At 40.7% G+C, this 27,005-nt stretch overlaps 1 protein-coding gene across 1 annotated transcript in view; it reads right to left on the reverse strand.

Moving 5' to 3' along the window:
• Positions 1 to 939: 939 nt before the first annotated feature.
• Positions 940 to 27,005, reverse strand: part of BRINP2 (BMP/retinoic acid inducible neural specific 2) — a 137,688-nt gene continuing 111,622 nt past the window's right edge. Inside the window, exons 5-8 of the mRNA XM_072648559.1 lie at positions 10,927 to 11,032; positions 5,332 to 5,568; positions 4,545 to 4,767; positions 940 to 2,956 (exon numbers count right to left, since the gene is read on the reverse strand). Of these exons, the coding sequence (XP_072504660.1) occupies positions 1,840 to 2,956; positions 4,545 to 4,767; positions 5,332 to 5,568; positions 10,927 to 11,032 (1,683 nt within the window). The 3' untranslated portion in view covers positions 940 to 1,839. The remainder of the gene's footprint in view (positions 2,957 to 4,544; positions 4,768 to 5,331; positions 5,569 to 10,926; positions 11,033 to 27,005) is intronic.

Here is a 27,005-nt window from a genome sequence, read left to right on the forward strand (position 1 = left end):
GGGTCATGATTTAATATAATAAAGCAGGAAGCTAGAGCATGACAGTAATCTTTGAACAGGATTGAATAGAGCTGACTGGCTTCCCACTGTCTCCTGATTCTAGTTATACCAACTGTGATGTACCATAGGTGGTGAATGAAATACTTGGTATTTATGTGGTGCTCTCTCCTGAACAGGGTGGAGGTTGTCATGCCTACCAACTGTACTGGGAGCATGTAGAGAACAGAGAGAAAACTGATTCACCCAGGGATGGGCTAGGCAACATTTGCCATGTCAGGCAATTAAGGTAGGAAATGTTGCATCCATCTCCACATCAAAAGTAAAAAAAAAAGATTCCTTTCATATTTTTTTAAAGAGGAAAATGGGTAGTGAAGAAAAGGATAGTCTTAGAGGGACTGCTTCCTGGATTTTGTCCAGTTCCCCCTGGGAGTGATTCAATCCCATGGAGCAAAAGATATTGGATATCCAGGAGGCCATTGGCAGCAGAGCCAAAAAAAAGATTTCCCGCTTTGCTTGCCCTTCACCCAGCTACTAGCCAAAACATAGAGCTTTTCTGCCTCTCTGAAGCAAGAACTGGCTAAACTGACCTACTGTGTATACATGTATGTGGGGACAGATCGAGTCTAATCCTAGAACAAAGACAATGTGGTGAGAGAAAGAGCTAACAAAGAACTTATATTTTCCCTTAATCAGTTCCTACCACATAGCAGGAGCTAATAAATACCCATTAATGACTTTTTATCATTCATAAGCATGCCCACAATTTGCACACACACTCCTTTAACACATACATGTATGCACACATGTCTAAAACACACCAGGATATCTTGCAATGCCACAGGTACAAGCAGGACTCCATATCAGTCAAGTCATTCAGTCACAGCACACCAACATGTTCGCAGCAGGCAAAATAACAAACAAAAATTCCAGCCAACCCAGACAAAGACACTCTTTTTTTTCTCTTTTCTCTTTTTTTTCCTCAAAAACGCATTTTTTTTAAAAAATATATTAAACCAGGTAAATTTTACTCAGATGTCACTTGGCTGGAGCAAATTAACAAAACAAATCATAAAATAAATATATTTTTGGTTAAAAAAAAGAAAGATGTCCCTAAACATTGAGTATCTGTTACTAATTTGACAACATTGCTTCCAGGGAATAAGTCCAGTTAGATGGGGGAGATGCATGGGGAGGATGGGAGGAGGGTTGAGCCCTGAAATTGTAGGTGGGACAGAGAGAGAGGAAGAGGTCAAAGAAGGTCTGAGGAATAGGGATTATGAGAAGAAGTAACAAACACAATCTCTGTCTGTTTCATTTGCAGTGGTTTCCCAAGGGGACGGCTTCTGAGGGGAAAGGCAGTGTTGTGAGGGTACAGCAGAGAAAAAATATGAAAACTGAAAAACCAAAATGGGGAACACAAAACCACTACATTGTTAGAAACATCTGGTTAAAAAGAATACAAAAGTGACTCCTTGGAGGGGGAGGCCCAATGCTCAACCCCACTTTTCTTTCTCCTTCCTTTGAATGGCAAGAATCACTTTTAAAGATTTCTGTAGTGTGGTGTTGGATTTTTTTTTTTTAAATCTCTTCTCTTATCTACCATTCTCATCTCAGAAATCACTAATTTCACCAATCAGATTCTGCTTCGTTTTAGTGTCCCAGTGAGGGAGATAATATATGTGTATGTCTATGCTTCTCTGTGCCCACATCTGTATCCATCCTTTCTCCCTAGCACTTGACGTTGCTTAAATGCACGGCATTGGCACTAAGGTAAGGCTGTTTAGATAGTCTTGGCTCCCCCTGCTTCCCAGCCCTGGGGGCATAACCAAGGCCCTCAGGTTAGCTGCAGAGCTTGCCAGTCTCATACTCTACAGGATTTGGCAGTTTGGCATTGAAGGCTCTCAGGGAGGACTGAATCCTGCCCACTTCGTTGTTGGCCAGCTTGAGCCGGTGCCGGAGCAAGCAAGAGAAGAGGTCGAGCCGGACTTTTCCTGGAGGAGAAAGCTGGTTCACTCGGTCCCTGATCTCAATGAGCTGCAAGAGGGCAGAGTCCTGGGACCCTTGAGTGTATGGGTAATCCAGCTGAAGGATTAAGTCCCGAATCGCATCAGGGTCAAATGGCATGCTATAGCCAAAGACCTGCAGGCTGTTGATTTTCATGTAGCCAAGATTCTTGGAAGGGTCAGACATCTCGAGGGGCTCATAGTAAAGTGTCTCATTAGAACTGTCATCCAGAGACTTGATTCGGCTCCTCAGGTAGACGTGGACAGTCTCAAAAAAGGTCTTCCACTTGTTACCCAGGGTGAGCGTCCAGTTTTGGCACTGGGCCGATGCATCCACATTAGTCCTTTCCCAGTCTGGAAAATCTCCTTCGTTCACAGGCATGAACCAGCTCTCTGAATGGCTGCCCCCAAAGGGGTTGACGTAGATGGCCATGGCAGGTTCCAGGGTGCTGTTCTTTGTGAGACAGATCTGGAGTGACAGGGCCAGCATCACATGTACCAGGCCCGGCTTGTACTTGTTACTTTTCAGAGTCAGAAGCATGCGCTTTCTCCACGAGGGGTCAAACCAGCTGCCCAGACGCATGTCATTGCTAATGAAGATGGAGTGCACCTCAATGCGGCTATCGCGTTTCTGAAGCAGGTACTTAAGTTCCAGGTCCTGCAGATCCGTCTCCAGGCCTAGGTAACTCTCCAGAGACTCCGCCACCTCTGGCCGGCACAGCCCTTGGGTCAACACATAGCCATCATTGCAACTCCCACAGCGGGTGCTATTGTCCGGGGCACAGACAGCACAGGCTGGCCCGTCACCCAAGGCACATGGGATGGGAGCCTGGCAGGAGGACTGATCATAGGGGCAGGTGCAGCTGTGGCTCTGCTCCAAGAAAGTCCCAGGGATAGTGCTTTCTGCACAGTATAGGAAGGACTGGATCCGGTTCCACCAATAGGATAAGGGTCTGGGGATAGAAAATAAGAGGGAAGCTTTATAGAGTCAAGGTGAAATACACAGATGATACATCTTTCTTAGGCTCATATGGAACGGTTAATAGGAGGAAAGAAAAAAGTCGAAAAGGCACCATATAACAATAACTGAGGAAAGAACCCATAGAATGGAGAATGCCCCTGGAGGCTCATACAAGACTAAGTAGTCTGTCCCACCTTGCTCAGTCTCTGCTGTGTGAGCACCAAGGAAATTTGAATGTATCCTGGTATTGGGAGTCATGAGCTAGAGTTCTTTGCATGACCAATTTTATCACATTTTTACCATGGCTCTAAAATCCAGAGGGGCTCCCTTAGATTCAGAATCACTTCCTTATCCTTGTCAACAAGCTCTCTGTCAAATGATTCTGCTGACCCACTCGATCTCAACACTCATTCCCTGCTATCATGCCTCCTGCTCTGCAGGAAGTCTCATCGACTTATTGTACCCTCTCCTGCTATTAAACACACTCCCTACCTCACAGCCTAGAAGACTTTCCCATCTCTCATCCACAGATCTGTGCACATCACTTCCTGTCTCCAGCTTCCTTTGTCATCACTTTGCCTCCTGGTTCCCACAAACAGTTTGCTATCTTTCCCTTGTGAGAGATACAGCATGGCTTATTGACTAGAGAGTCAGCCTGAAAACCAGGAAGACTGGGTTCAAGTCCCATCTCTGACTTATACTAGCTGAGTTATCTTGGATAGGTCACTTAACTTCAGTACTCTTTCTCTAAGAGTACTGGACACAGAGAAGGTGTTGACCTACTTCAGTAGAGGGAGTTCCTTCAGCCAATGAAAAGGAAAGGGAAAGGAATAAGCATCTATATAGCACTGACTACATTTCAGGAACTATGCTAAGCACTCTACTATGACCTTGAGAGGTAGGTGCAATTATTCTCTGTATTTTACAGCTGAGGAAATAGAGACTAAGTGACTTGTCCAGAGTCATATAACTAGTAAGTAGCTGAAACCAGACTCGAACTCAGGTCTTCCTGGCTCCAAGCCCCACACTCTATCCGCTATATCATCTAGCATATCCCTCTCTCCTAATTTGTTCTGCATTTTTTCCCATACATTTAGTTAGTTATTCCAGGGAAATTAAAAGTTCTTTGAAAGACGACTTTTCCTATCTCTGGAGGTATCTTCTAATGTCCCTAGCATAGTGATGACTAGATATATAGTATATGCAGCATAAATACATATTTTTTATCATAAACTTAATCAGTTTTGAACATCTGCATATTCAAAGAACAAAAGGGGAATAGCTTGCTTTCATTAAATCATATATGTTAAAATGGACGCAGTAGTGACAAAATTGCCCATTCATTTTTCTCCCCTTCTGATCTTACTTTGGTTTATAAATATTTGTCGAATGAATGAATGACATCAACAGCACAGCTTAGTCACCCCCCCCCTACACTTTTTTTTCTTTCCTCACAGAGACCAGGTACAACCTGTCACTCTTGTTCTTATCAATATGGACAGGATCATTGGCCCAGGTCACATAAGATGAGCTTAGGGCTCTGGCCTTGTCTAGCTGAGTGCTCCGACTGGGTAGCTCACCTTTCTTTGGGCAGCCAGAATCGAGGCTGTCTGGGGCAGCGTTTGCAAAGGTTGAAGAGGCGACGAATGACTCGATGGGTCTTCTTGGACAGCAGTTTTAAGGTGGTCCCCAGCTGCTGGTAACGGTGCTGGAGGCTAGAGTCCATGACCCAGAATTGGGAGATGGCAGTGGAATTCAGGAAGCGGTCCTCTGGAAGTCTCTTCAGCAGGGCCTGGAATTCCTCTATTGGGAGAAACCAAATGGTTTATATTATCAGAGGGAGAGGAAAAGAAAATAACTATTTCTAAGGGACAGCTTGGGAACCACACAGGAGTCCTCTCTGGAATTCTCCCCATAAACACCTGCTGTATCTTATGGAAAACCTCTGAAAGGATTTCTGTTTTATGGCACAGGGGAAAGAGCACTCGAATTGGACTCAGAAGTTCTGGGTTTAAATATCATTCCATTTCCTTATTACTTGGGTTATTTACCCTCTCAATATCATTTTCCTCAGTTGTAAAATGAATACATTGAACCAGATATTTCTTCAAGATAATGCATTACATTTCTTTCCTATCATCACTTGGTGGCCCCTGGCAAGGGTCATCTCTTGGGGTCGCCTGGCAAGCTCTTACTCTTTGTTTCTGACAGAACTACCCATTTCTTTTGGTTGGCCAGACAGAACCAGAGAAGGGATGAGTGGAAGGAAAGCAAGGTGAGTACAGGCTCCCTTCCTAGCTGGTTCTGAGAATCACCCCAAGGTGGCCAGGCAAATGTAGGGGAAGGCGGGGCTGTCAGGTGTCTCACCTGACTCCTCAAACTGCCTGTTGTGAGTAGCCCAGGTGTCCTGAATCTGGAGCAGGCTCTCTTCCATGGCCTGGATATCTGGTTCTGGGCAGTTGCACTCTGGGAAGCTGGGTCCACACTCGCACCAGCAGTCATTCTCCCGGCAGATGAGCTCCCCTTCAGAGCTGCAGGTGATATAGCTGAGAGCAGCTGCCACAAACCGCTCTCTGAGGTACTCAGGCAGCAGTACCTGCAGGCCTGAGGCAAAAGACCTGTCAGGGGAGAGGGACCAACTCCACAAACAGAGCCCTGACCCCGAGTCAAAGAGAAAGAGTCAGCTTCCAGCCAGATTCCCAGAAGAGTGACATTGGAAAGAACTTTAAAGGTTATCTAGCCCAGGGGTTCTTTACCTTTTTGTGTGTGTCATGGACCCCTTGGGTCATCTGGGGAAACTATGGATCCCTGTTCAGAACCATGTTTTTAAAAGCACAAAGTAAATTATACACAATTATAAAGGAAACCAATTATACTAAAATACAATTACAGAAATTTAAAACAACAAGGACAACAAAGTTCCAGGACCCCAGTTTAAGAACCTCTCCTTTAGGCCAGGAACCTGAGATGAGGGAACTTAAAGAGATTTGCCTAATACCATGCTGCTTATAAATGACAAGAGACCTGAGTGTGTGTGTATATGTATGCATATATCTGTGCATACATGTATGTATATAATATGTATGCATACACAAGTACATATGCATATAATATGTATGTGTATATATAATATGTATATAATGCATGTTGTTTACATAATGTGTATATGTATATGATTTACATATATAATATGTGTACATATAATGTAGGTGTATGTAGACATAGCATGTATATGTATATACACATAACGTACATGTGTGTTGTGTGTGTGTATATATAACATGGGCATGTATATTATATATAGTACTGTGCATATATAACATGTGTTTGCATGTATATTGTATGTGTGTACATATAGTATGTATACATATATACATGTATTTATGTGTGTATAGTATGAATACGTATGCATGCATATTATAAATACTGTGTGTATGTGATGCATGGTGTATGTGTCTACATGAAATGCATGTATGTACATTTGAGTATGGTATGCATGTATATGTACATATAATGCATGTATAGTATTATATGTGTATATATAGTATGATGTATGCATGTGTATATATGTATATATATTTGCTGTAAACATTAACATGCTGTGTAAATGTTAAAAATAAGATTTTTGTTACTGTCTCTGCCTCTAACTAGCTGTGTGACTTTGAGGGAGAACCTTAACCTTTCTGGGTCTCCTTTCCATCTTTGAAATGAAGAGGTAGAATCAGAAGTGGAAAGGGCCTAAAAGGTAATCCAATCCAGTTTTCTCCTTTTAGAGATGAGGACACTGAGACTTACAAAGGTTAAGTGACTTGACTTGGGTTACACAGCAAATAAATATGGCAGATTAGATCAGAACCTAAGTCTTCCAGACTCTAAATCCAGTACTCTCTCTCTGTACTGGGCCTGGAGTTAGAAAGACCTGAGTTCAAAATTAGCTTCAGACACTTACTAGCTGTGTGACCCTGGGCATGTCACTGAAACTTCACCTCAGTTTCCTCTAATGTAAAGTGAGAATAATAACGGCATACACCTCTTGGCACTGTTATGAGCATCAAGTGAGATAATATGTGTAAAGTACTTGCTTTCTAGAGTACCTGGCACATATTAGGTTACCATAAAAATGCTTATTCCTTTCCCTTTCTCCTACGCCAGGTGTTCCTAACCTGAGGTTCATGAATGTTTTCCCAAATTATATTTTGAGAGCTATTTTAATTGGATTCTTCTGTGATCCCATGTATTGTATTTCATGCATTTGAAAACATTATTCTGAGATGGGGTGTCACTAAACAGACAAAGGAATCTATAACACAAAAATGGTAGAATCTCTGCTTTGTAAAAGTTTCCCAAGGTCTCTCCCTGGTCCAATATTTTATGATTCTAAGCTCCCTCCTGGGATCTCCAAGGTTGCTTTCATTCCATGATATCAACAAACTTGGCCACCACACATGGACAGTAAACCCAAGAGCTCCATCTCATTTGTATCCCCATGACAGATCTGGAAATTCAGTAGAGAACATCATAGCCCCAAAACTTAGTCAATTCTCTTGCACTTGACACAAGAAGGAACTAGTACTCACAAGGACTCACCTAAAACTCAAGTACAGAGATGTCCAGTGGTCAAAGGAATTCATGGAAAGAGAATGGGATTTCTAGTTTTATATCAGCATTTACAGTATGGAAATGGGAAGAGGTCTTCAGATAAATGAGAGGTTTAAGATGTACAAGAAGGAGAACTTGTGGTTGGATAGTGCTTTCCGCGCCTCTGTCTTTGAACCTAATCTTAGCCCTCACTTATTTAACTGAGCTTGACAACAAAAATCCTAGTTTTCATTTGGCAGCATCTTCTCTTGAGGTTCCCACCCAATCTGGTAAACAACGGAAGTTGTGTTATTTCCGAAACATGAATGGAACACATTAACTGATTCCCCAGTGGGGACATATGGACTAAACTACACCATGCTCCAGAGCAGGAGTGTGGAACGTGTGGCCTTGAGGCCACATGTGGCTTTCTAGGTCCTCAAGTGTGACCCTTCGAAGGGCCACATGAGGACTCAAGGCCACAGGTTCCCCACCCCTGCTCTGGAGTAAAGACTTGTATTGATTTTCCACCTTTGATGCTCACCACCTATTTAATCATAACTGAGCCTACTAATCTCCCTGGGCCTCAGTTTCCTTAGTTTTAAAATGAAGGGGCTGGATGAGCTAACTTCTGAGGTCACATTCAGTTTTACATCTATGAGCCTATGAATCCCTTAATATAGGCACCCCATGACTCCACTGACGTAGAGAAGAGTAAGTCTGATGATGGCCATCTTACAATAGACCTGGGCATGAGGGAGCCCCAGTTCTACGTTTCCAGCTAAGTGTTAAAAGGAAACAAACCTGTGACCATTTCTGTGCTTCGGTTCCAAAGGAGTCACTGTGAGCCGGAGTCATACCTGAGCTGACTGCAGAGAAGTAGAACTCCCCTATATATCTTCCCACCTACCTGTAAAACAGCTAAAAGCTTGGCCGTGGATAACTGTCCATTGCGGGAGGCCTGGGATTCTGATATATGGTGCTCCCAAGGCTGGCCTTCAAAGGACCAAGCATCCCAGCAAACCTGTTTGTTTTGTGACCTAGAGAATGGGGAAACTTCTTGCAGTGTTGAGAGAATGGGAGGCAAAAGGACTCCGCTGTAGAACTGGAAAGGGGGGCACTGAATTCAACCCCCTCATTTCACAGATGAGGAACCCAAGAGCCAGCAAGAATAAGAGACTTGCCCAGGTTACATGTCTAGTAAGTGTTGAAGGGGTGAGTTGACCTACGGTCTTCCTGACTCCAAGTCAAGTGGTCTATCTGGAGGCAGAGGAGGAGTGGTACAATGGTTAGAGTCTTGGGCCTGGAGGCAGGAAGACTTGAACTCAAATCTAAACTCAGACACTTACTATCTGTGTGACTCTGGGCAGGTCATTTAACCTCTCTGTGCCTCAGTTTCCTTAACTGTAAAATGGAAATTAATGAGGTAATATTTGTAAATTTTAGCACTGTACCGGGTACATAGTAGGCATTTAATAAATAATTCACTTGATCCTTCCTTCCTTCCTTCCTTCCTTCCTTCCTTCCTTCCTTCCTTCCTTCCTTCCTTCCTTCCTTCCTTCCTTCCTTCCTTCCTTCCTTCCTATTCTGTACTTTCCCCCAGCATAGCCTGAATTGCTCTGGCTCAATTCCTGCCAGATTCTTATTTCTCCTGAACTTCCCATGGCTATGGCATACATAAACAGAGGGAACAGGGTCAGAGAGACAGAGTTGGCCCCACAGGCTTGGCTTACAGCATAAAGCATCCTGAAAGTTGGAGCTGACACATTTTTGTACATAGACACCTGTGTCACATCCTCACGCTGCTCTCAACCCTCCCCTTCTAGGCTGTCTGCCACCAATTCACCCCTGAAGAGGGCCCCCACATCATATACATTGGTTTCCTACCTTCTCTTAACCCCTCCCCACCTTCCTGTTTTCTCCCCGTCCTGATGGGAACATTCTCCATTGCTGTAGCAGAGGTGCCCTGAGCAACAGCTGTGTGAGTGATGGGCTATAAAATTAAACGGCATAAACTATTCCAAAGCAACCACTAGACATTTTGAACTTCACCCGTCACTATTCCCAGACATACAAACTAGCCCATTCAGGGACCTGAGCAAGGATGGATGATAATTGCATTAGTTAGCACCAAGGAACAGGCATTCTTTATTTCTTAAGAAACAAAAAATAAAATCAAATAAAAAATCTGACTCCCATGGCAGTAGTAGGTCGCTGCTGGCTCAGATTGGTTGGCATTTGTAATAATAGATCCTGGGTGAGGGTTATTGATTTTATAATGTAGAGACAATAATATCTTAAACAGAGTCCAATTCAGTTAAGCCTCAAGAAAAATGAACTTTTCCCCCTGCCAAACAGCTCTGTCTATATCAATTTGCATAGCCGTGGTCCAAAGGATGTCAGAGGGAAATGGAGTACAAGGGCAGGGGAACTCCTATCTTCCTGTCTCCAGGCCTAATGCAATTTTTTTCTAACTTCCCTCCCTGTTTTTGTTTATTAGCCTTCATCTAAGGCTGGCTCCCTCCTCTGTTCCCAGTCTTTCCTTTATCCCCTTCCCTTATTTTTTCACTCTCCTTTGCCTTTCCCCTGTCCCCTTCCCTTCCTCTTCCTCTTACCCCTGCTGCTCCTCTTCCCCTGCCCACTCTCGTCCTCTTTCCCATCCCCTTCCTCTCCCTTTCTTCTTCCCCTTCTCCTCTTTGTTTCTCTTCCTCTCTCTTTTCCTTTCCCTTCCCCTCTCCCTTCCTTTTCCTCTCTTCCCCTTCCTTTTTCCTCTGAATTATCTTGGATCTGTCCCTTCTTATCTGTGTAACCTAGACCAAGTCCCTTTACCTCTCTCTGAACTCTTAATCTATTGAATAAAGGATTTGGATTAGATGGTCTCCAAGGTCCCTCTTATCTCTACATCTACAGTCCTGGCTAGTTTAAGCTTTCTTCTGTCTCAAAAACCTTGTGTACCTTTTAGAGAAGGTTCCCTTCACTAAACACAACTTGGGAACAAAGAGGATGACTGTAGAAGAATTCTGTCTTGAAGAGGATTTGAACAGATTCATGGACTTGGGAAGTGGGCAAGTCATCTCAAAATTTGTTCTTAGAGGGGAAAAGGAAATCATGAATTCTGCCTCAGACATTTCCCAGTTGGATCAGTTTCCTTACCTATGAAATAAGAAAGCTGTACTCCATGGTCTCTTAGGGCCTTTCTAGCTCTAACCTAAGCTTTAATGATCCAATGTCCAGATAAAGTGTCCTGGCTTTAGCAGAATGAAATGGGTGCATTTTCTGCTTGCTAATTTGTTTTTTACTTTGTGGTTTTTCCCCCTTTCTTGCTTGAGTAGAAGGTTACAGATACTTCTGTGGCTGTGGAAAGGTGGGGAAAAGACTTCTTACCTAATAACTGAACCTTGTTTTCTGGACTCTGTACCAGGACTGAGCTGACGGAATCCAGGTTATCATAGTTACTACAGCCCAGAGGGCCTGTCCGGGTCTCTGTGACCTAGAGAAGTAAACAGAGAGGGGGGGTTTCAGTCAATAGGCATCATTTTCCTTTAGAACTCACTAGCGAAGTCATCCAAATGTGCGTTGGTAACCTATCCTTGATTGCCCTCAAGAAAGTCAAGTCAAGTCAATGAGCATTTATTAAGCACTTACTATGTACCGGATACTATAGGACTACCAAGGAAGGTAAAAGTAGTCCCTGCCCTCGCTGAGCTCAGAGACTAATGGGGGAAATAACATGTAAACAGCTAAGTAAATACAAGATATAGACAGCAGAGATAGAAATGATCACTGAAAGAAGACATGCGCAGCAGGAAGCATCAGAAAATAATAATAATGACAACAATTCTAATTAATAATAATAATTATAGTAATCATAGCATTTACACAGTCCTTAAAGGTTAGCAAAGGGCTTTACATATGTTATCTCATTTGATTCTCAAACAGGAGCTCGCATCATTATCCCAACTTACATACAAGGAAACCCAGACAGACATAGTAAGTGACTGCCAAGGTTATATAACCCGTAAGTATTTAAAGACAGGATTCAAATTCTGATCTTTGTTGCTTCAACTCCTAGTTCTGTTCCATCTACCATGCCACCTTGCTGCATCTAGGAGAAGCCCCCCCTACAGAAAGTTGTCTCGAGGTTTATTCATGAAGGAAACCAGAGAAGCTAAGAGATGCTGGGGAGGAGGAAGAGTATTTCAACGATAAGGGAGAGTCAGTACAATGGAACTTCACATGTCTTCTTCACAGGGACTATGGTCAATTGTCCTTCCTCCCTATTTTAAGACAGAAGCAGGATACAGCATACAACTAACTAAGAAGAGTCATACCCCAGAGCTCCATGGTGCCTGGATTTCATTTGGGAGCCAAAAGGAAGCTCTTTGAAGAAGAACTCATATGGGCTGGGTAAGGAAAATAAAAGGAACAATTAAAGCAAGAGCCAGCTAACAAGAATGAGTAAAATCTCTAAGTGGAAGAACCATGGGCAATCTTTGATGCCACCTCTAGTTTTCCCTCTGTCCTCCTTCCCATAGGAAGATTAAAAAGCCTCTGGATATGCAAGGGCAGACCAGATCCACACTGTAGGATGCTGGCAGACAAGTTGTGCTATAGTCAATTCATGTGAAATTGACAGATTTGGGGATTCCCTCAGGAAGCAAAACACTAGAGGAATTTGAATTATGAGTAGTATTATTAGTATTAAACATTTAAGTCCCACCTCAGTCCTAAGAAGTCCACAGAGAAAAGCAGCCATGGGCTTTACTGAATATTTTAATAAGTATATTAAATATACATAAACTCTTATAGCCATGTACTATTCTAGTGCACTACCTCTTTAAAATATTACAAAGCTGGCCCATCAGTTTTCCCATGATGTTTAAAGTACAAGTTGAATAATATGTAGCTTTAACTGAACTGAAACCATTATGCACTAAGAATGATGAGCCATTGCTCAGGATTTTAAACTTCTTTGCCAAGATTTATTCAATTAATAAGTATTTTTTTGTCCTCTATTGTATGGCACTTTGTAGGAATTTTTTTTTTGAGGAGGAGGGAAAGGGAATAAAAGGCATAAGGCACATTCCATGCTCTTTTGGAGAGGTTACAGTCAACTCTTCTATTGGGTGAATGGGGATGGGGTAAAGACTATGCTGACATATGAAATATTCCACTAAGTTATATGCTATTGACTGTGGAGAGAACACTGGGGCACAAGATAGCTGGAGGAATGCTTTTCGGAAGGATCAGTTTTAGACTGGGTGTTGAAGGAGAGATGGGATGGATAGGATGGGAAGAAAGGAGAGGAAAAGACATTTCAGGAATGAAAGAAACAAGGCAGTAAAGTAAAAATGAGTCTGTGGAAATAGATCAGTCTAACTCAGATACTAAGGGCATTTATTAATCTTTTCTGAAATAGGATCTAAGAATGATTATCCCCATTTTTGTCATATATTTTATTATCTTTTTGTTTTCACTTTGGCTAGATTTTCCTCTGCATTCTCCTCCCTTCCCCTCCAAAATAGCTCTCCTTTATAGCACAGAATTTTATAAAAAATAAAAGAAGAAAAAAAATCAATTAAACTGATCAACAAATATGAAAAAATTGACATATGCAATGTTTCACACCCATGGACCCTCACCTTTGCAAAAGAGTGGGAAGAGGCATTTTTTCTTCCCTCTTCTTTGGGACCAAGCTTGTTCTCTACAATTTTGCAAACTTTTTTCGATTGTTTACAGTTATTCTTTTTCCATTTACTTTATCGTTGTCAAGTGCATATCTTTTTCCTAGACTGGCTTTCTTCACATTGCATCAGTTTCATTTAAGTCTTTCCACGATTCTCTATAGTCATCATGTTAATCATTTCTTAAAGCACAGTAGTATTCCATTACATTCATGTACTCTAATTTGTTTAGATATTTCCTAACTGATGTTATCCCCATTTAGTGGGGGAGAAATGAGGCACCAAAGACTTTACCTAGTAGATTTATAAGTATCTTTTCCTCTTAGAAGTCAGTTGAGACAGTCTTACCACAAGCGGTATCAGGCTAGAACATTGGCTCACAATTTTTCTCTCTACCCTAACTCTTACCCTGCTACTAAAGGACTTCGGCATATGCATTGATATTTCTTCAAAACCCAAATTTTCCAGTTCCTCAATGTATTCAGCTCCCATGATGTAGTCTTCCACTATTCCTCTGCAGTACGCAAAGATGTTTATACCCAGGAACCTTCTAGTGGCCTTTTAGAGTCATTTGTTAAATTTTCTGTGTGAGTATTTAAACCTTGGGCATTGTCAAACTCTATAAATTAGGGCTTGACTTATTATTTTATTGAAACTCTATACTTTAAAAAGTGATGGAGAAAATAGTAATCATGCAGATTAAACTTAAAAGTTTGTCAGAGCACATTTTTCTGGAGAGCAGGTTGTTAAACATTTACCAGCACGCTACTGAACACCCTTGATTTCATCACTCACAAGCTTTCCATTGCCTTAAGTACTAATTCAGCAGGTCTAGCTAATCATGATCTCTTATCATCCTATCTCTTCCTACTCCTCATTCTATTTTAAACCTAGTCTTCTTCCTTATGGTAACATTAAATCTCTCCACTGCTTAATATCTTTCTGGGAAGTCATTCAAAATTTTTGCCTCATTCTCTTCCCTCTCATCTTGCAATTTTCTGTCTCTCTCTCTGTGTCTCTGTCTCTCTCTCTCCCTTTCTCCCTCCCTCTCTTAACATCTCTCCTGCTTCAATAAACCCCTACCCTTAATTACTCTTACCATCTGTTTCCTCTTTCCTATACACATGCTTCTCAATGGAGCTTGAACAAGTCTTGAAACCTTGTTGACTAAACCCACTACCAATTTATGTTCTTTAATTTCACATAGGTCTTTACTACAGCACAGCAATCCTATTGCTCCTCTTTAATTGACTGCCTATCTCACTCTCTAAAATGGTTCTTCACCATTCTCTTCATTCGGTAAGACTGAAAGAGCATTTTTTCCCTCATCTTCTGAGCTGAGACCCTCACTTTATACTCCCCACCCCCAAAAAAGAACCAAGGCTATACATGTAGAACTTCCAGTTCTCTTCCCTGAAATTGATAGCCCACCTTCTTCATCTCACAACCTCTTGACATCATTCTCCATGTTTTAGGTTGAGGATGATTCAGATCAGTCCTCAAATAATTTAATGTCGACAATGGAACAAAATGCAATGCTTGTCAGTAATTCAACATTTAACACAGATTTACATAGCTATAAAAGGAGGATATCTAGCAATGGATAGCCATTGAGGACACCTTGAGTTAATTCCATGGAACAAAGGTCCCTCGCCTGACATACCTAATGTAATCCATCATCCAAATATCAGAGATAGCACCTGAAGCTTCTGGCTGCTTTGTACTTAGGTGATGAGGAACAGATATCAATGATCTGAGCCTTTATTCCCCTGTACTATGCAATGACTTCAATACCTTTTCAAGAAAAAAAAACTAGCCTATGTTTCATGGGGGTTAGGTGCTGGTGTTGCTCTTGTCACACCCCAGGACTTCCACCTTTACACTAGTCTCTGATAAAAGTACTGCTTTTCATAACCAAGATCAATTCCTCCACATACACCTTTGAACTTGTTTAGATTTACCTCATTATCATCTCCCTCATCCTCCAAGTTTCAATTTCTCTCTTATTTTTTCTCACTGTACTTTTTTCCTATAGTCTACAGAACTCTCCAATCTCCCTAGTGCTGAAGGGGGTAAAAGAAACCATTAGTAGGTCCTACCATCCCCTTTAACCGTCAACTTATACTTCTCCTGCCATTCTCAGCCAAATACCTTCAAAAAGCCATCTATATCCAGTGCCTCCACTTTTTATTCCATATTCTCTCCTTAACCTTCTGCGATGTGAATTCTGACCTCACTCTTCTGAAAATGTTGTCCCTTTAGTTACTAACAATTTCCTAATCACCAACTTTATTAGCCTTTTCTCAATCCTCATCTTCTTTGACTTCAGTGCTATATTTGGCACTGTCCCCTACACTGTCCTCCTAGATACATGCTCTTTTCCCCTCTGGCTTTTAGGGCACTGCTTTCCTCTGGTTCTCCTTCTTCAAGTCTAACTATTTTTTTTTCTCCAATGTTGATTAATCATCCATGTCATGCCCACTAATTGTGGAAATACCCAAAGGCTCTGTCTTGGGCTCTCTTCTCTCTCTACATTTTCTAAACTGATGACCATATCAACTCTCATGGGTTCAATTATTACAACTATGCAGATGCCTCAGAAATCTGGCCTTAGAATCTTTCTCCCAAGTTTTCTTCCAACATCACCAACTGTGTATTGAACATGTCAAATTAGATGTCTCAGAGACAGCTCAAATTCAACATGTCCAAACAGAATTCAGCACTTTTCTCCAAAAATCTCACCTCTATCCCATACTTCCCTATTATTATCTGGGATACTACTATTCTTTTAATCATCCAGATTGATAACGTTGGTTTTTCCTGACTCCTTATTTTCTCTCATCCCATATATCTGACCAGTTGCAAAATCTCGTCATTTGTATCCTAACAATGTCTCTAGCAAACATCCCCTCCTCTTCACTCGCACAGCTACCATGCTGGTTCAAGCTCTCATCATTTCTTGACCACTGTAGTAGTCTCCTGTTTGGTCTTCCTACCTCAAATTTCTAATTCATCCTCTTTAGAGCTGCCAAAGTGATTTTGCTAAAGTGCAAGTGTGATCAGGTCACTGTCTCCCCACTTTCCCACCATCCCCTCAAATAACACCAATAATATCAATACACATTACCTGCAGGATTAATTTAATTTCCTGTGTGGGGCATTTAAAGCTATTCATAGTCTGACTCCATCTTACCCTTACAAGGTACTCCCTCCCTCTCATTTGGTGATCCTGCTACAATATGCAAGTGTTCTACACATGACACCTCATATCCAGTAGCCATATCTTTACACTGGATAGCTTCCATACCCACAATGTATTCCTCTCTTGTATCTGTTGGATCCCTGGTCTAAGTGGTCTAATCCTTTGACCCCTTAGTCTCTTTTACTCCCTTATTCAATCAATGGCTAGTCCTAGCATTAACACCTTTGTAACATCTCTCATATACTATCCCTTCTATCCTCTGACATTGCCACCACCCCTGGTGTGGGTTCTCATCACTTCACACATGGACTATTGAATTAGTTTCCAAGTAGGTCTCCCTGTGTCAAGCCTCTCTCCATTCTAGTTCAGTCTAGCACTCAGCTATCAAATTTATCTTCCTAAAGTACAAGTCTGACCATCCATCCATCCATCCATCCATCCATCCATCCATCCATCTCTCTCTCTCACACTCTTTCTCTCTCTCTCACACACACACATAGACACACACACACAAACACATTCACACACCAACAACACCAGCATCAACAACTTTACTGATTCTGGTGACTCCCTATTGCTTCCAAGATCAACTCTAAAATCCTCTGGTTTATAAAGCTCTTAATTACCTGACCTTTCTTTCCCATGTTTCCAGTCCTCTTATACCTTACACCACCCCTTCCTCTAGTATACTCTATGATCCAGTGACACTTGCCACCTCCTTGATGTTTCTTGCACATGACATGCCACCTCTCAGCTCCAAACATTTTCACTGGATCATATCTCTCATGCCAGAAACTCTCTCCCTCCTTATTTTTATCCCCTATCTTCCCTGATTTCTTTCAAGTCTCAACAAAGTCTCATATTCTGCAAAAAGATTTTCCCAATCTCTCATTCCCTCTGCTGATTATCTCTTTTTCATACCAAATATAGCTTGGTTATACGTAGTTATTTGCATATGGTCTCTTCCATTCAGACCAAGCTCCTTGAGAGTTGGGACTGTTTTTTGTCTTTTTTTTTTTTGCTTCCCCAGGACTTAGTACAGGACCTGACACATAGAAAATGCTTCTTAAATGCTCATTGACTAGTTTCCTTTAAGATTCAATTCATGATACATCTCAATTTCTAACAGAGGGAGAAGAAACAAGTGTCATTTCAGAACCTTTATGGCTTCAAATTTATTGAGGGAGCTAAAAAAAAGGATGTGGAAGTTCAGGAGGGAAAGGGTGGAGTGGAAATTGTTCCTTTTTTGAGCAGAAAGAAAAGGAAAAATAAAAGAAGGAAAATTGTAGTATGGAAAGAAGGGGATAAAAATAGCTATTTCCAATAATGGGGTGCTTGTAAAGAATATATAAACATCAGAAGAGTGTGGGGACTGTGTAACAGATGAATCTGACCCTTGTATGAAACAGACTAAGGAAAGAAACAAGCATTTATTAAACAACTGCCATATGCCAAGCACCGTACCAAGGTCTTCACAATAATGTGTCCTCACAACAACCCTGGCACTATTAATATGCCCATTTAATAGCTAAGGAAACTGAGGCAGATAAAGGTTAAGTGACTTGTACAGGATCACGTAACTAGTAAATGTCTCAGGTCAAATTTCAACTCAGCTCTTCTTGACTTCAGGTCCAATGTCCTGTCCTCTGCACCATGTAACTGACTCTAGCAAGGGAGACATAGCAGAGTTGAACACACACACACACACATACACACACACACACACACACACACACTTATATATATACACACACTGTTGTGGTGAAAAAATATATCAAACCCATCAGTGACACAATCCAGAATGGGGACAGGTTGGATATCCATTGGGGGATAATATTAGTGAGTGGATAGTCACAAGCAGAATAATCTTCCCAATGCTGAAGAGGATTGAGGGATTTAGAAAGAACTAGATTCAAAGAGATTATTTTATTTTTTCCCTTAGAATATTGGAGAATGGCTAAACAGATTGTAGTATAGTGATATAATAGAATATCAACGAGCCATAAATAATGACAAAACAGACAACTTCAGAGAATCCTGGGTAGTAGGAACTCACTGGAATTGTTTCCATTTGTTTCCAGAGTTTTATTCTTAAGTACCTCCCATCTCTCCCTGGCTAACTCCGCATGTAATACTTAAATGCATAGGACCCTACATATCTTCTCTCTGAACTCTTGGAATAAGCTTTCCTAACATCTAAGGCACACTTCAAATATGCCCACACTTTCTCTGTGCCATCACAAACTCTATAAAAAGTCATTACTTCCTTTCTTATCTTTCTCACCCCAGGAACCACTTCTTTCCTGTTAGAGAGAATCATATCCAGAATATAATATCTCCTTTTTGGTTTTCCCACCTTTTGAAGGATGGAGCCATCATTAAGGCATGCCAAGAAATCATTAGCCATTAGCTTATGGCAGTCAAGGAGAGAACCAGTAGATGTCTGGATAACTGAAGATTTCCACCTCTACTCTACCTTGCCACTGGTACCAAGCTTGTGATGCTTTTCACACTTCTCATCTATTTCTTTTCTGTCTAATTGGTCTGTTTTATTTTCTAAATGACAAAATTGCCTTTGTCTTTTCTCTCATTGCCATTTACCCAAATTTTCTACATTGTATTTCTTCATCTTGTTTCTTATTTTCCTTACAAGAACATAACTTTTATATACCACATTACTCTCTTTTATCCCTACTATTTCTCTTGAATTAGGTGAAACCACTCAGGGCCATAGTCCAATTGTTGGTGTCATTCCACTAATTCTGAGTGATACCTATGAAGTCAAATTTGCCTCTTTGTGTCAGGGCCTCTAATTTCTTTTGTTTGTTGTCTAAAGTTTGGATATTTGTATATAGATATTTGAAGTCATGGGTCTTCCCACTAGTTTGTTTTGTAGACTTTGTCTCCAGTGATCTTCTGAGTATAACTATTCCTCTCTCCTTGAAGTTTTTCTCTTCAGGGGTTTTCCCTGACATTTTTTCAGGGATCTGTGAAATCAAAACTATTTTCAAAATAATACTAAGATGTTACAATATGCTAAATATCAATACATTTAACCCCCATAAATAAAGGCTCTTTGGTGGGAGCTTCTCAGTAATTGAGTGTAAAGGTGTCCTTAGACCACAAAGTTTGAGAACTGTTTGTTGCCTTACATTTAAATTGAAGGAACAGGGATGTGTTGGCAAATGTTTAACAACCAAATCTGAGGTATACAGGACATACTTTTAAATTTAACCTGCATTATTAAGATTTTCTCTATAATTCTGAAAGATCAGAAAATTTAAAACATTAAAATAAAGCCCTGATTTGCAGTGTTTGCCAATTTCTTAGGTGCAAATGCTCACAGTTAAAATTTAACAATTACCTCCTAAGATCTGGCTTTCTCATACTCTGGATATACATAAATAGGCTTTTTCTTCCCCTAGCCTTTTTGGTATAAAAACCTTTTATATATACACTTTGCTTTCCCAAAATATAACCTAAGGCTCGTTATAACAGGCATTGTTTCATTTTGTTTTTATTAAAATTTTGTTTGACTTTTCCTCTATGTTTGCACAAGTCAAAGATTCTGTTGAACTTGCCTCTAGTGATCATAACCAAAGAAAAAGAATAATCAGTCAATCATTTTTATTAAATGCCTACTGTGTGCCTGGCCTTGTGTTAAGTGCTGGGGATCCAAAAGATGGTCCCTGCCCTCAAGCGTGCAAACAGAAGCAAGCTATATGTAGGATAAGCAGGAAATAATGAATAGAGGGAAGGCATTGGACCTAGGTCAGCTAGGTGACAACAGTGCCAATCCCAGAGTCAGAAGGACCTGAATTCAAATCTGGTTTCAGACACTAATTTTGTGACCTTGGGCAAGTCATTTAATTCTCCTGGGGTGTAAAGGAGCCAGAAAGGTCACTGATGTTGATGTATTCATCCTTTGTTGCTGAAGAAGACCATGTCATCAGAGAAATGATGACATGACTTTCATTTGACTTTGTTTTGCATGAGGGAGGGCTGTGCAGGTCACCAGCCTCACTTCTCCTCCAGAGCCATCTGAATCCAGTGACCAGATATTCATCAGGATGGCTGGAGATGACCCAGGATGAGGCAATTGAGGTTAAGTGACTTGCCCAAGGTCACACAGCTAGTGAGTGTCAAGTGTCTGAGGTGAGATTTGAACTCAGGTTCTCCTGACTCCTGCACTGGTGCTCTATCCACTGCACCACCTAGCTGCCCTTAAGGGAGGTCACTAGGTAGAGCAGAGAAGGAAGAGTGTTTCAGGTATGGTGGACAACCTGACACAGAGAACTAGAGTGTCTTGTACATAGAAGTGCCAAGAAGCCAGTATCACTGGGTTAAAGAATGCAAGTGGGGACAGAAGACATAGAAAAGTAGGAGGTGGCTTCATTATATCTTTTAATGCCAAACATAGCATTATATATTTGATCCTGGAGGCAATAAAGATCCCCTGGAGATTAGTGAGTGGAGGTGGTTGTGACAGGCTTCAACCTAGGCTTTAGGAAAATCACTTTAGTGGCTAAATGGGGGATAGATTGGAGTAGGGAGAGACTTGAGGCAGGTAGACCCACCAGCAGGCTATTGTACTAATACAGGTGCATTAGAGTAGTGGAAATATGAGGGGAAAGAAGGAAGCATATTCAAGAGATATTACAAAGGTGAAACTGACTGGTCTTAGCAACAGATTAGATATAGGGTGTGAGAAATACCAAGGAGTCCAGGATGAACCTGAGGGACTGGGAGAATGGTGTTGCTCTTTACAATAACAGGGAATGTAAGAGTGGGAGAAGATCTATACAGTGGTAAAGATAATGAGTTCTGTTTTGGACATACTGAGTTTAAGATGTCTATTGTACATATAGTTTAAGAACAAATGTGTTTGATCTGAGGGCCTGGAAAACTAAGCACCAGGGCTGAGTGGTGGTAGTTACCAAATGACCTCACCCTATCATGGGACAAGAATTTGGGGCTTCATTAGAATAAAACTTTCCTATGGAAGAAAAATGAGATATTTGCTGGTAATAATGGATTCTTGTTACATTCAGTATTCTTTACACGCCCCTCTAAATTTCTCTTTCTAGCTGATCTGGATTTTATGCCCAGCTTTTTTCAAGTTCTAAGTAGAACTTGAAACTTTAATTAAATAATTTCTTTATCAAAAGGTCTTAATGCTAAGAACACTGGATTCCGAGTGAGGCAACCTGGATTTGGATCCTAATTTTGACCCTTTTTATCTATGTGACCTTGGGAAAATTTCAAATCTCCTCTGCCCTAAAATAGAGATAAGCACCATTACATTTGCAGTACCTACATCATAGGATTACCGTGAAAAAAACATTTTGTGGTTCCAAAATCATCTGGCAAATCTGTTGCCATTATAATAACAATGTACAAAGGTATTTTAAGTTCATATTATCTTATGAACTATAGGAATTTGGTGGAGAATGGGGAAGAAAACTGAATGTGACCCCTACCATTCAGTTCACATTTGGCAGGATCTCAACCAGGGCCCTGGGGGTAATAGAGAAGCCCATTAATCCATTACTGGGTCCCAAGCCAGCAGATCTTTCAATTTCTCATTTCGTCAGAGACTATGCTCCATGGAGAAATGAGACAGCTGCTTCAACCTCAGCTCAGAAGTTCTAGATCATAAGCTCTGTTCCAGTATGAAGCATCTGACAGGACAGGGCTGGTAAGAGAAATAGGGAATCACTGTAGGGGAGTCCAGTGGTGGTCATATTAAAGCAAGGTAATAAGGTTGTACAAGGTAGGAAAAAGACAGAGGAGTGTCCCTTTGTTAGTCAGAATTCAAGCAGAAGCTTACATAAGTGGGCTGACCTTGAACCTGACATGTGACCAAAGATTTGACTTTTGAGGACAGCTGGGTGATCAGAGGACAAAGAGTACAGTCTGTGACTTTTTTCTGCAAAAGCAATGTTAGAAAAAGGCTGCAGATAAAGTGGTGAAGAGAGTGTCTATAGCAGCACAAACCCACACACTCAAAGAGAACCTCTGATAGGCTTTCAGGAAGGGAAAATAATTGTGTGCTAATTGGTCTGTTGACAGAGAGAGTCCTGCCTTCCTGCCTTCTGAAAGCCCAGATGAATCTCGCCTTCATTAGCAAGTCCAATTTTCCATAAATAACAAGAGCCTGCAAAACCTCGCTCCAGTCGTCCTGCTTTACTCTTCTCTACCCTTCCCCCATGCACTCCCCTTTCCTCTCCCTTCCTAGGGGGCCCCTGTCAAAGCAAGAGCCAGAGAGAGAAATGGGTTTCTAATTGCAAACATTAGGGCTGGGGAGAGCTGCCTGGGTGAAGGTGAGTGTGCTAAAACAAGCACAAATTGAATTTTACCTCTGCTGCAGCACAGAATTCAGACAGGTCATTTTTAAGGACACTCTTGGGAGAAGGAATACCAGAACTTTCCCCTCACCATCATGCTCTGCCCATAAGATTTAGGGCAGCTTCTCTCTCATCAGTTCGGGTGGATCTTAAATTCCCCCTTTTCTTTCTCCTGCCTCATCCTCCACCTAAGCAGATGACTGAATAGAAGGGGCAGCTAGGTGGTGCAGTGGATAGAGCACCAGTGCAGGAGTCAGGAGGACCTGAGTTCAAATCTCACCTCAGACACTTGACACTCACTAGCTGTGTGACCTTGGGCAAGTCACTTAACCCCAATTGTCTTATCCTGGTCATCTCCAGTCATCCTGATGAATATCTGGTCACTGGATTCAGATGGCTCTGGAGGAGAAGTGAGGCTGGTGACCTGCACAGCCCTCCCTCACTCCAAACAAAGTCAAGTGCAAGTCATGTCACTATTTTTCTGATGGCATGGTCTTCTTTGGCAACAAAGGATGAACTCACACGTATGACTGAATAGAGGCAGGGGTGGAGGTTAGGTGATACATTCAGAGGTGCTCATAATATTGGATTGTGCTACAAGCGCAAGTTTGAAATTCCAAAACATTAGCTAGCTGATAGCTGGTGATTTGAGAGCATAGATGAAAATTTCAAAGATTTCTAGTGGGACACCTTTGGAAGCTGGAACTAAACTTGGAGGTCAAACATTTCCACGTGTCCATTGTGGAGGGAGAAATAGTATCATTCTCACTCCAGATTCTAGCTTTGCAACTTTAGGTAAATGATTTCTCTTCTTTGGACCTCAGATTCCTTATCTGTCAAATAATGGGATGTATCTAAGGGCTTGCCAGCTTGTAGATTATACAATTCTATAATGCAAAATCTATGTAACAACTTCATTAAAGGTTGTAGGTATTTTAGTTTCATCATGGGCTTGGGAGCTGGGAAGATCCCTGCTATCCAAGGTGCCTTTCTTTTGAAGAGATGATATGAGTGATATGGAACTAGACTCAAAATAGACTCAGAACTCTAAGCCACTCTTTGGGTTCAAAATTTTCTTTCCAATCACAAGATTAATAATGTGAAATTAAAAGAAATCATTTAGTCCAATATCTCTGGCTTTATACATACCAGAAACTGAGGCCCAATGAGGTAAGTGACATGTGTGTGTTCCTGTCTGTCTGTCTGTTTGTCTATCTCTGTGTCTCTATCTGTTCCCTACTGTGGTGCCTATTTTGTGACAGGCATTGTTGTAAGTGATGGAGATTCAAAAAAATGTAGAGACAAGTCCCAACTCTTTTCCCAGGGAATGTGGTCAACTGGCTATTTATAAGGGCACTTTTGTCAAATTCTAGATTTCTCATTTCTACTTATTAGTTACCAGATCTCTCAGGTTAGGTGATCCCTTGACTCATCAAAAATACATATCCTCAAAGATCAGATTCATTCATTTATTCATTCATGATGTTCAACTAGCTGTAGGTTAATACATATTTGTTCAATGAATACTTATTGAGGAATTACTGTATTCAAAGCACGCTGATAGGGACTGTAGAAGAAATAAAGGTAAATACAACATGGTGTTTGACTTGAAGGGACTTACTATATAATAGAAAATATAGGACATACAGGGTATCCCAAAAGTCTTAGTACGTATTTAAGTTTAAGACTTTTGAGACACTCTATGTACCCTATAAATATAATACAAGGCCAAGTATGATAAGTGATGTGGGAGAGATAAAACAAAGTATTGCGGGGTTACTGAAGAGGGAGAAATTATGGTAGCTAGATCAAGGAAGTCTTGATGCCTTCAAGCTTTGCCTTATGGGATAGGGGGGATTCCATAATATGGCTATGTGAACAGAAGGCACTAAAAACAAAAAGAATGGCATAGGAAGGAAACCAGGCAGAGCTATGTATGTTTGGGAGCTGTTGAGAAGCCCAATTTGGATGGGACGTGAAGTTCATATAGAGAGATTAGTAATCAGCAAGGTCAAAAGATGCTAAATTGTGAGATGGTGGAGTTTTTACTAATTCCCATAGTTAGGGAGCAGAGACGTATAATAGAACCCATAAAGAGAATTATAATTTGGGACAGGGGATCATGTGAGTGTCATTTCTTCAACTTGACTACTGTCTTTCTTAGTGGGTTTTTTATCTTATTCATTCCTTTTGAGAAATCAATAGAATAGTTATCCAATAATTATTGCCAATATATATATGCTTCCTTTACTCTTTATTGTATTCCAGCAGTTGGAAACTCCCAAATACCTACCAGAGGATGTAACACATTGCCATACTGCATAGCATACTGGGCAAGCCCTTGGCCTTGGTCACAGCTAGCCTGCTAAGATTCCTGAAGTTTGCTATTGTCTTTGTTCCCGTAAATAGAGCCCAACAGGGGAAAGATCCTATACAAATTAAAAAGCTACCATTCCAAGCTCCAATGTACCACAATCTCCCCATTCCCACATTCTCAGCAGCTTAACATCTGGTAAGCACAATGATAACAACAAAAAAAAAAAAGCTTCAAAATTTTCAAATAATTGCTTTATTCTATTTTTAGTTAATCATTTTCTCTATCTGAAAAATAAATCTTTAGTACATTGTATTGAAATGCAAAAGCCATTCCTTTTATTTTTCCATTTAATTCCATCAGATTGTTCCACAATCCTTCCCTCTCTCCTTAATCTTCAGTCTCTTTCCTCTATGTACTAGTTCCTTCCCAGCTGCCTAAAAATATCCCCAAGTCTTCTGCATCCTTAAAAACAATTGTCTATAGACCCTATCATTCACTCAAGCTAGCATCCTACACCTCTCCTCCTCTATCCACAACCAGATTCTTAGAAAAAGTTATTTATCTTCATAGCCTCTACTTCCTCCTCTCTCACACAAGTATCACAACCCTCTACAATATGGCTTCTGACCTCATTGCTCAAGTGAAACTTTTCCCTCCAAAGCTTTTCTCAATTCTCAAACTTATGACTCTCTCTACAGTATTTGACATAGCTGACCACCCACTCTTCCTTAATTGTTACTCTTCTTTGGGGTTTTGTGACATTGCTTTCTCCTGATTCTCCTTTAAGCAGTTCAGCTGCTCATTCTCAGTCTTCTTTACTGATCTATCATCCGCATCATAGTAGCTATGGATGATCCTTAAGGCTGTATTCTGGTCCCTCTTTTCTTCTTTTTCAGTGAGCTCATCAAGACTTTAATTATTAGAAATCTTTCCCTTATCCATAGATTTTACAGGTAAAAGATTTTTCATGCTCTCATAATTTGTTTGTGATATCACTCTTTATGTCTAAATCATGTATCCATTTTGACCTTATCTTCATATATGGGGTGATATGTTGATCTAAAACCTAGTTTCTGCTAAACTGCTTTCCAGTTTTCCCAGCAATTTTTTTGTCAAGTAGTGAGTTCATGTCCCAAAAGCTTGGATCTTTGGGTTTATCCAAACTAACTTATGATGGTCATTCACTGCTGAATATTGTGTACCCAATCTCTTCCACTGATCCATTTTTGACTTTGTTTTATTGTTTCATAATATCTCAAAGGATCATTCACTTCTACTTGCCAAATTTCAATTTTTAAGGAATAATTTTCTTCAATGAGCTTTTATAGCTCTTTTCCATTTGGTCAGTTCTATTTTTAATGAGTTCTTTCATTCAGTGACTTTTTGTACCTCTTTTTCCATTTGACCAATTCTGCCTTTTAAGCAGTTCTCTTCAGTGAATTTACTTTTGCCTCTTTTGCCATTTGGTCAAGTCTAATTTTAAGAAATTATTTTTTTCAGTAGTTTTCTGTTTGCCTCTTTTATAAAGGTGTGGACTCTCTTTTCATAATTTTCTTGTATCATTCTCATTTCTCTTCTCATTTTTTCCTCTATTCCTCTTAACTGATTTTAAAAATCCTTTTGGCTCTATTCCCAGGAATTCTTGTTGGGTGTGTGTCCAATTCACATTTTTCTTTGACGCTTGTAGCTTGTAGATGTCTTAGCATTGTCTTCTGAGTTTGTGTCTTAACCTTCCCTGTCATAATAGCAACTTTTTGTCACATTTTTTTGTCATTGTTTACTCATTTACCAGTTTATTTCTTGACTTTTAACTTCATGCTAAAATTGAACTCTGCTCCTGGGTAGAGAGGGTACAACTGTCCCAAGCTTCCAGTTTATCATGCTGCTATTTTCAGAGCTAGTTCTAGGGCTCT

This window comes from Notamacropus eugenii, chromosome 2, assembly GCF_028372415.1.
Source record: "Notamacropus eugenii isolate mMacEug1 chromosome 2, mMacEug1.pri_v2, whole genome shotgun sequence".
Lineage (NCBI taxonomy): Eukaryota > Metazoa > Chordata > Mammalia > Diprotodontia > Macropodidae > Notamacropus > Notamacropus eugenii.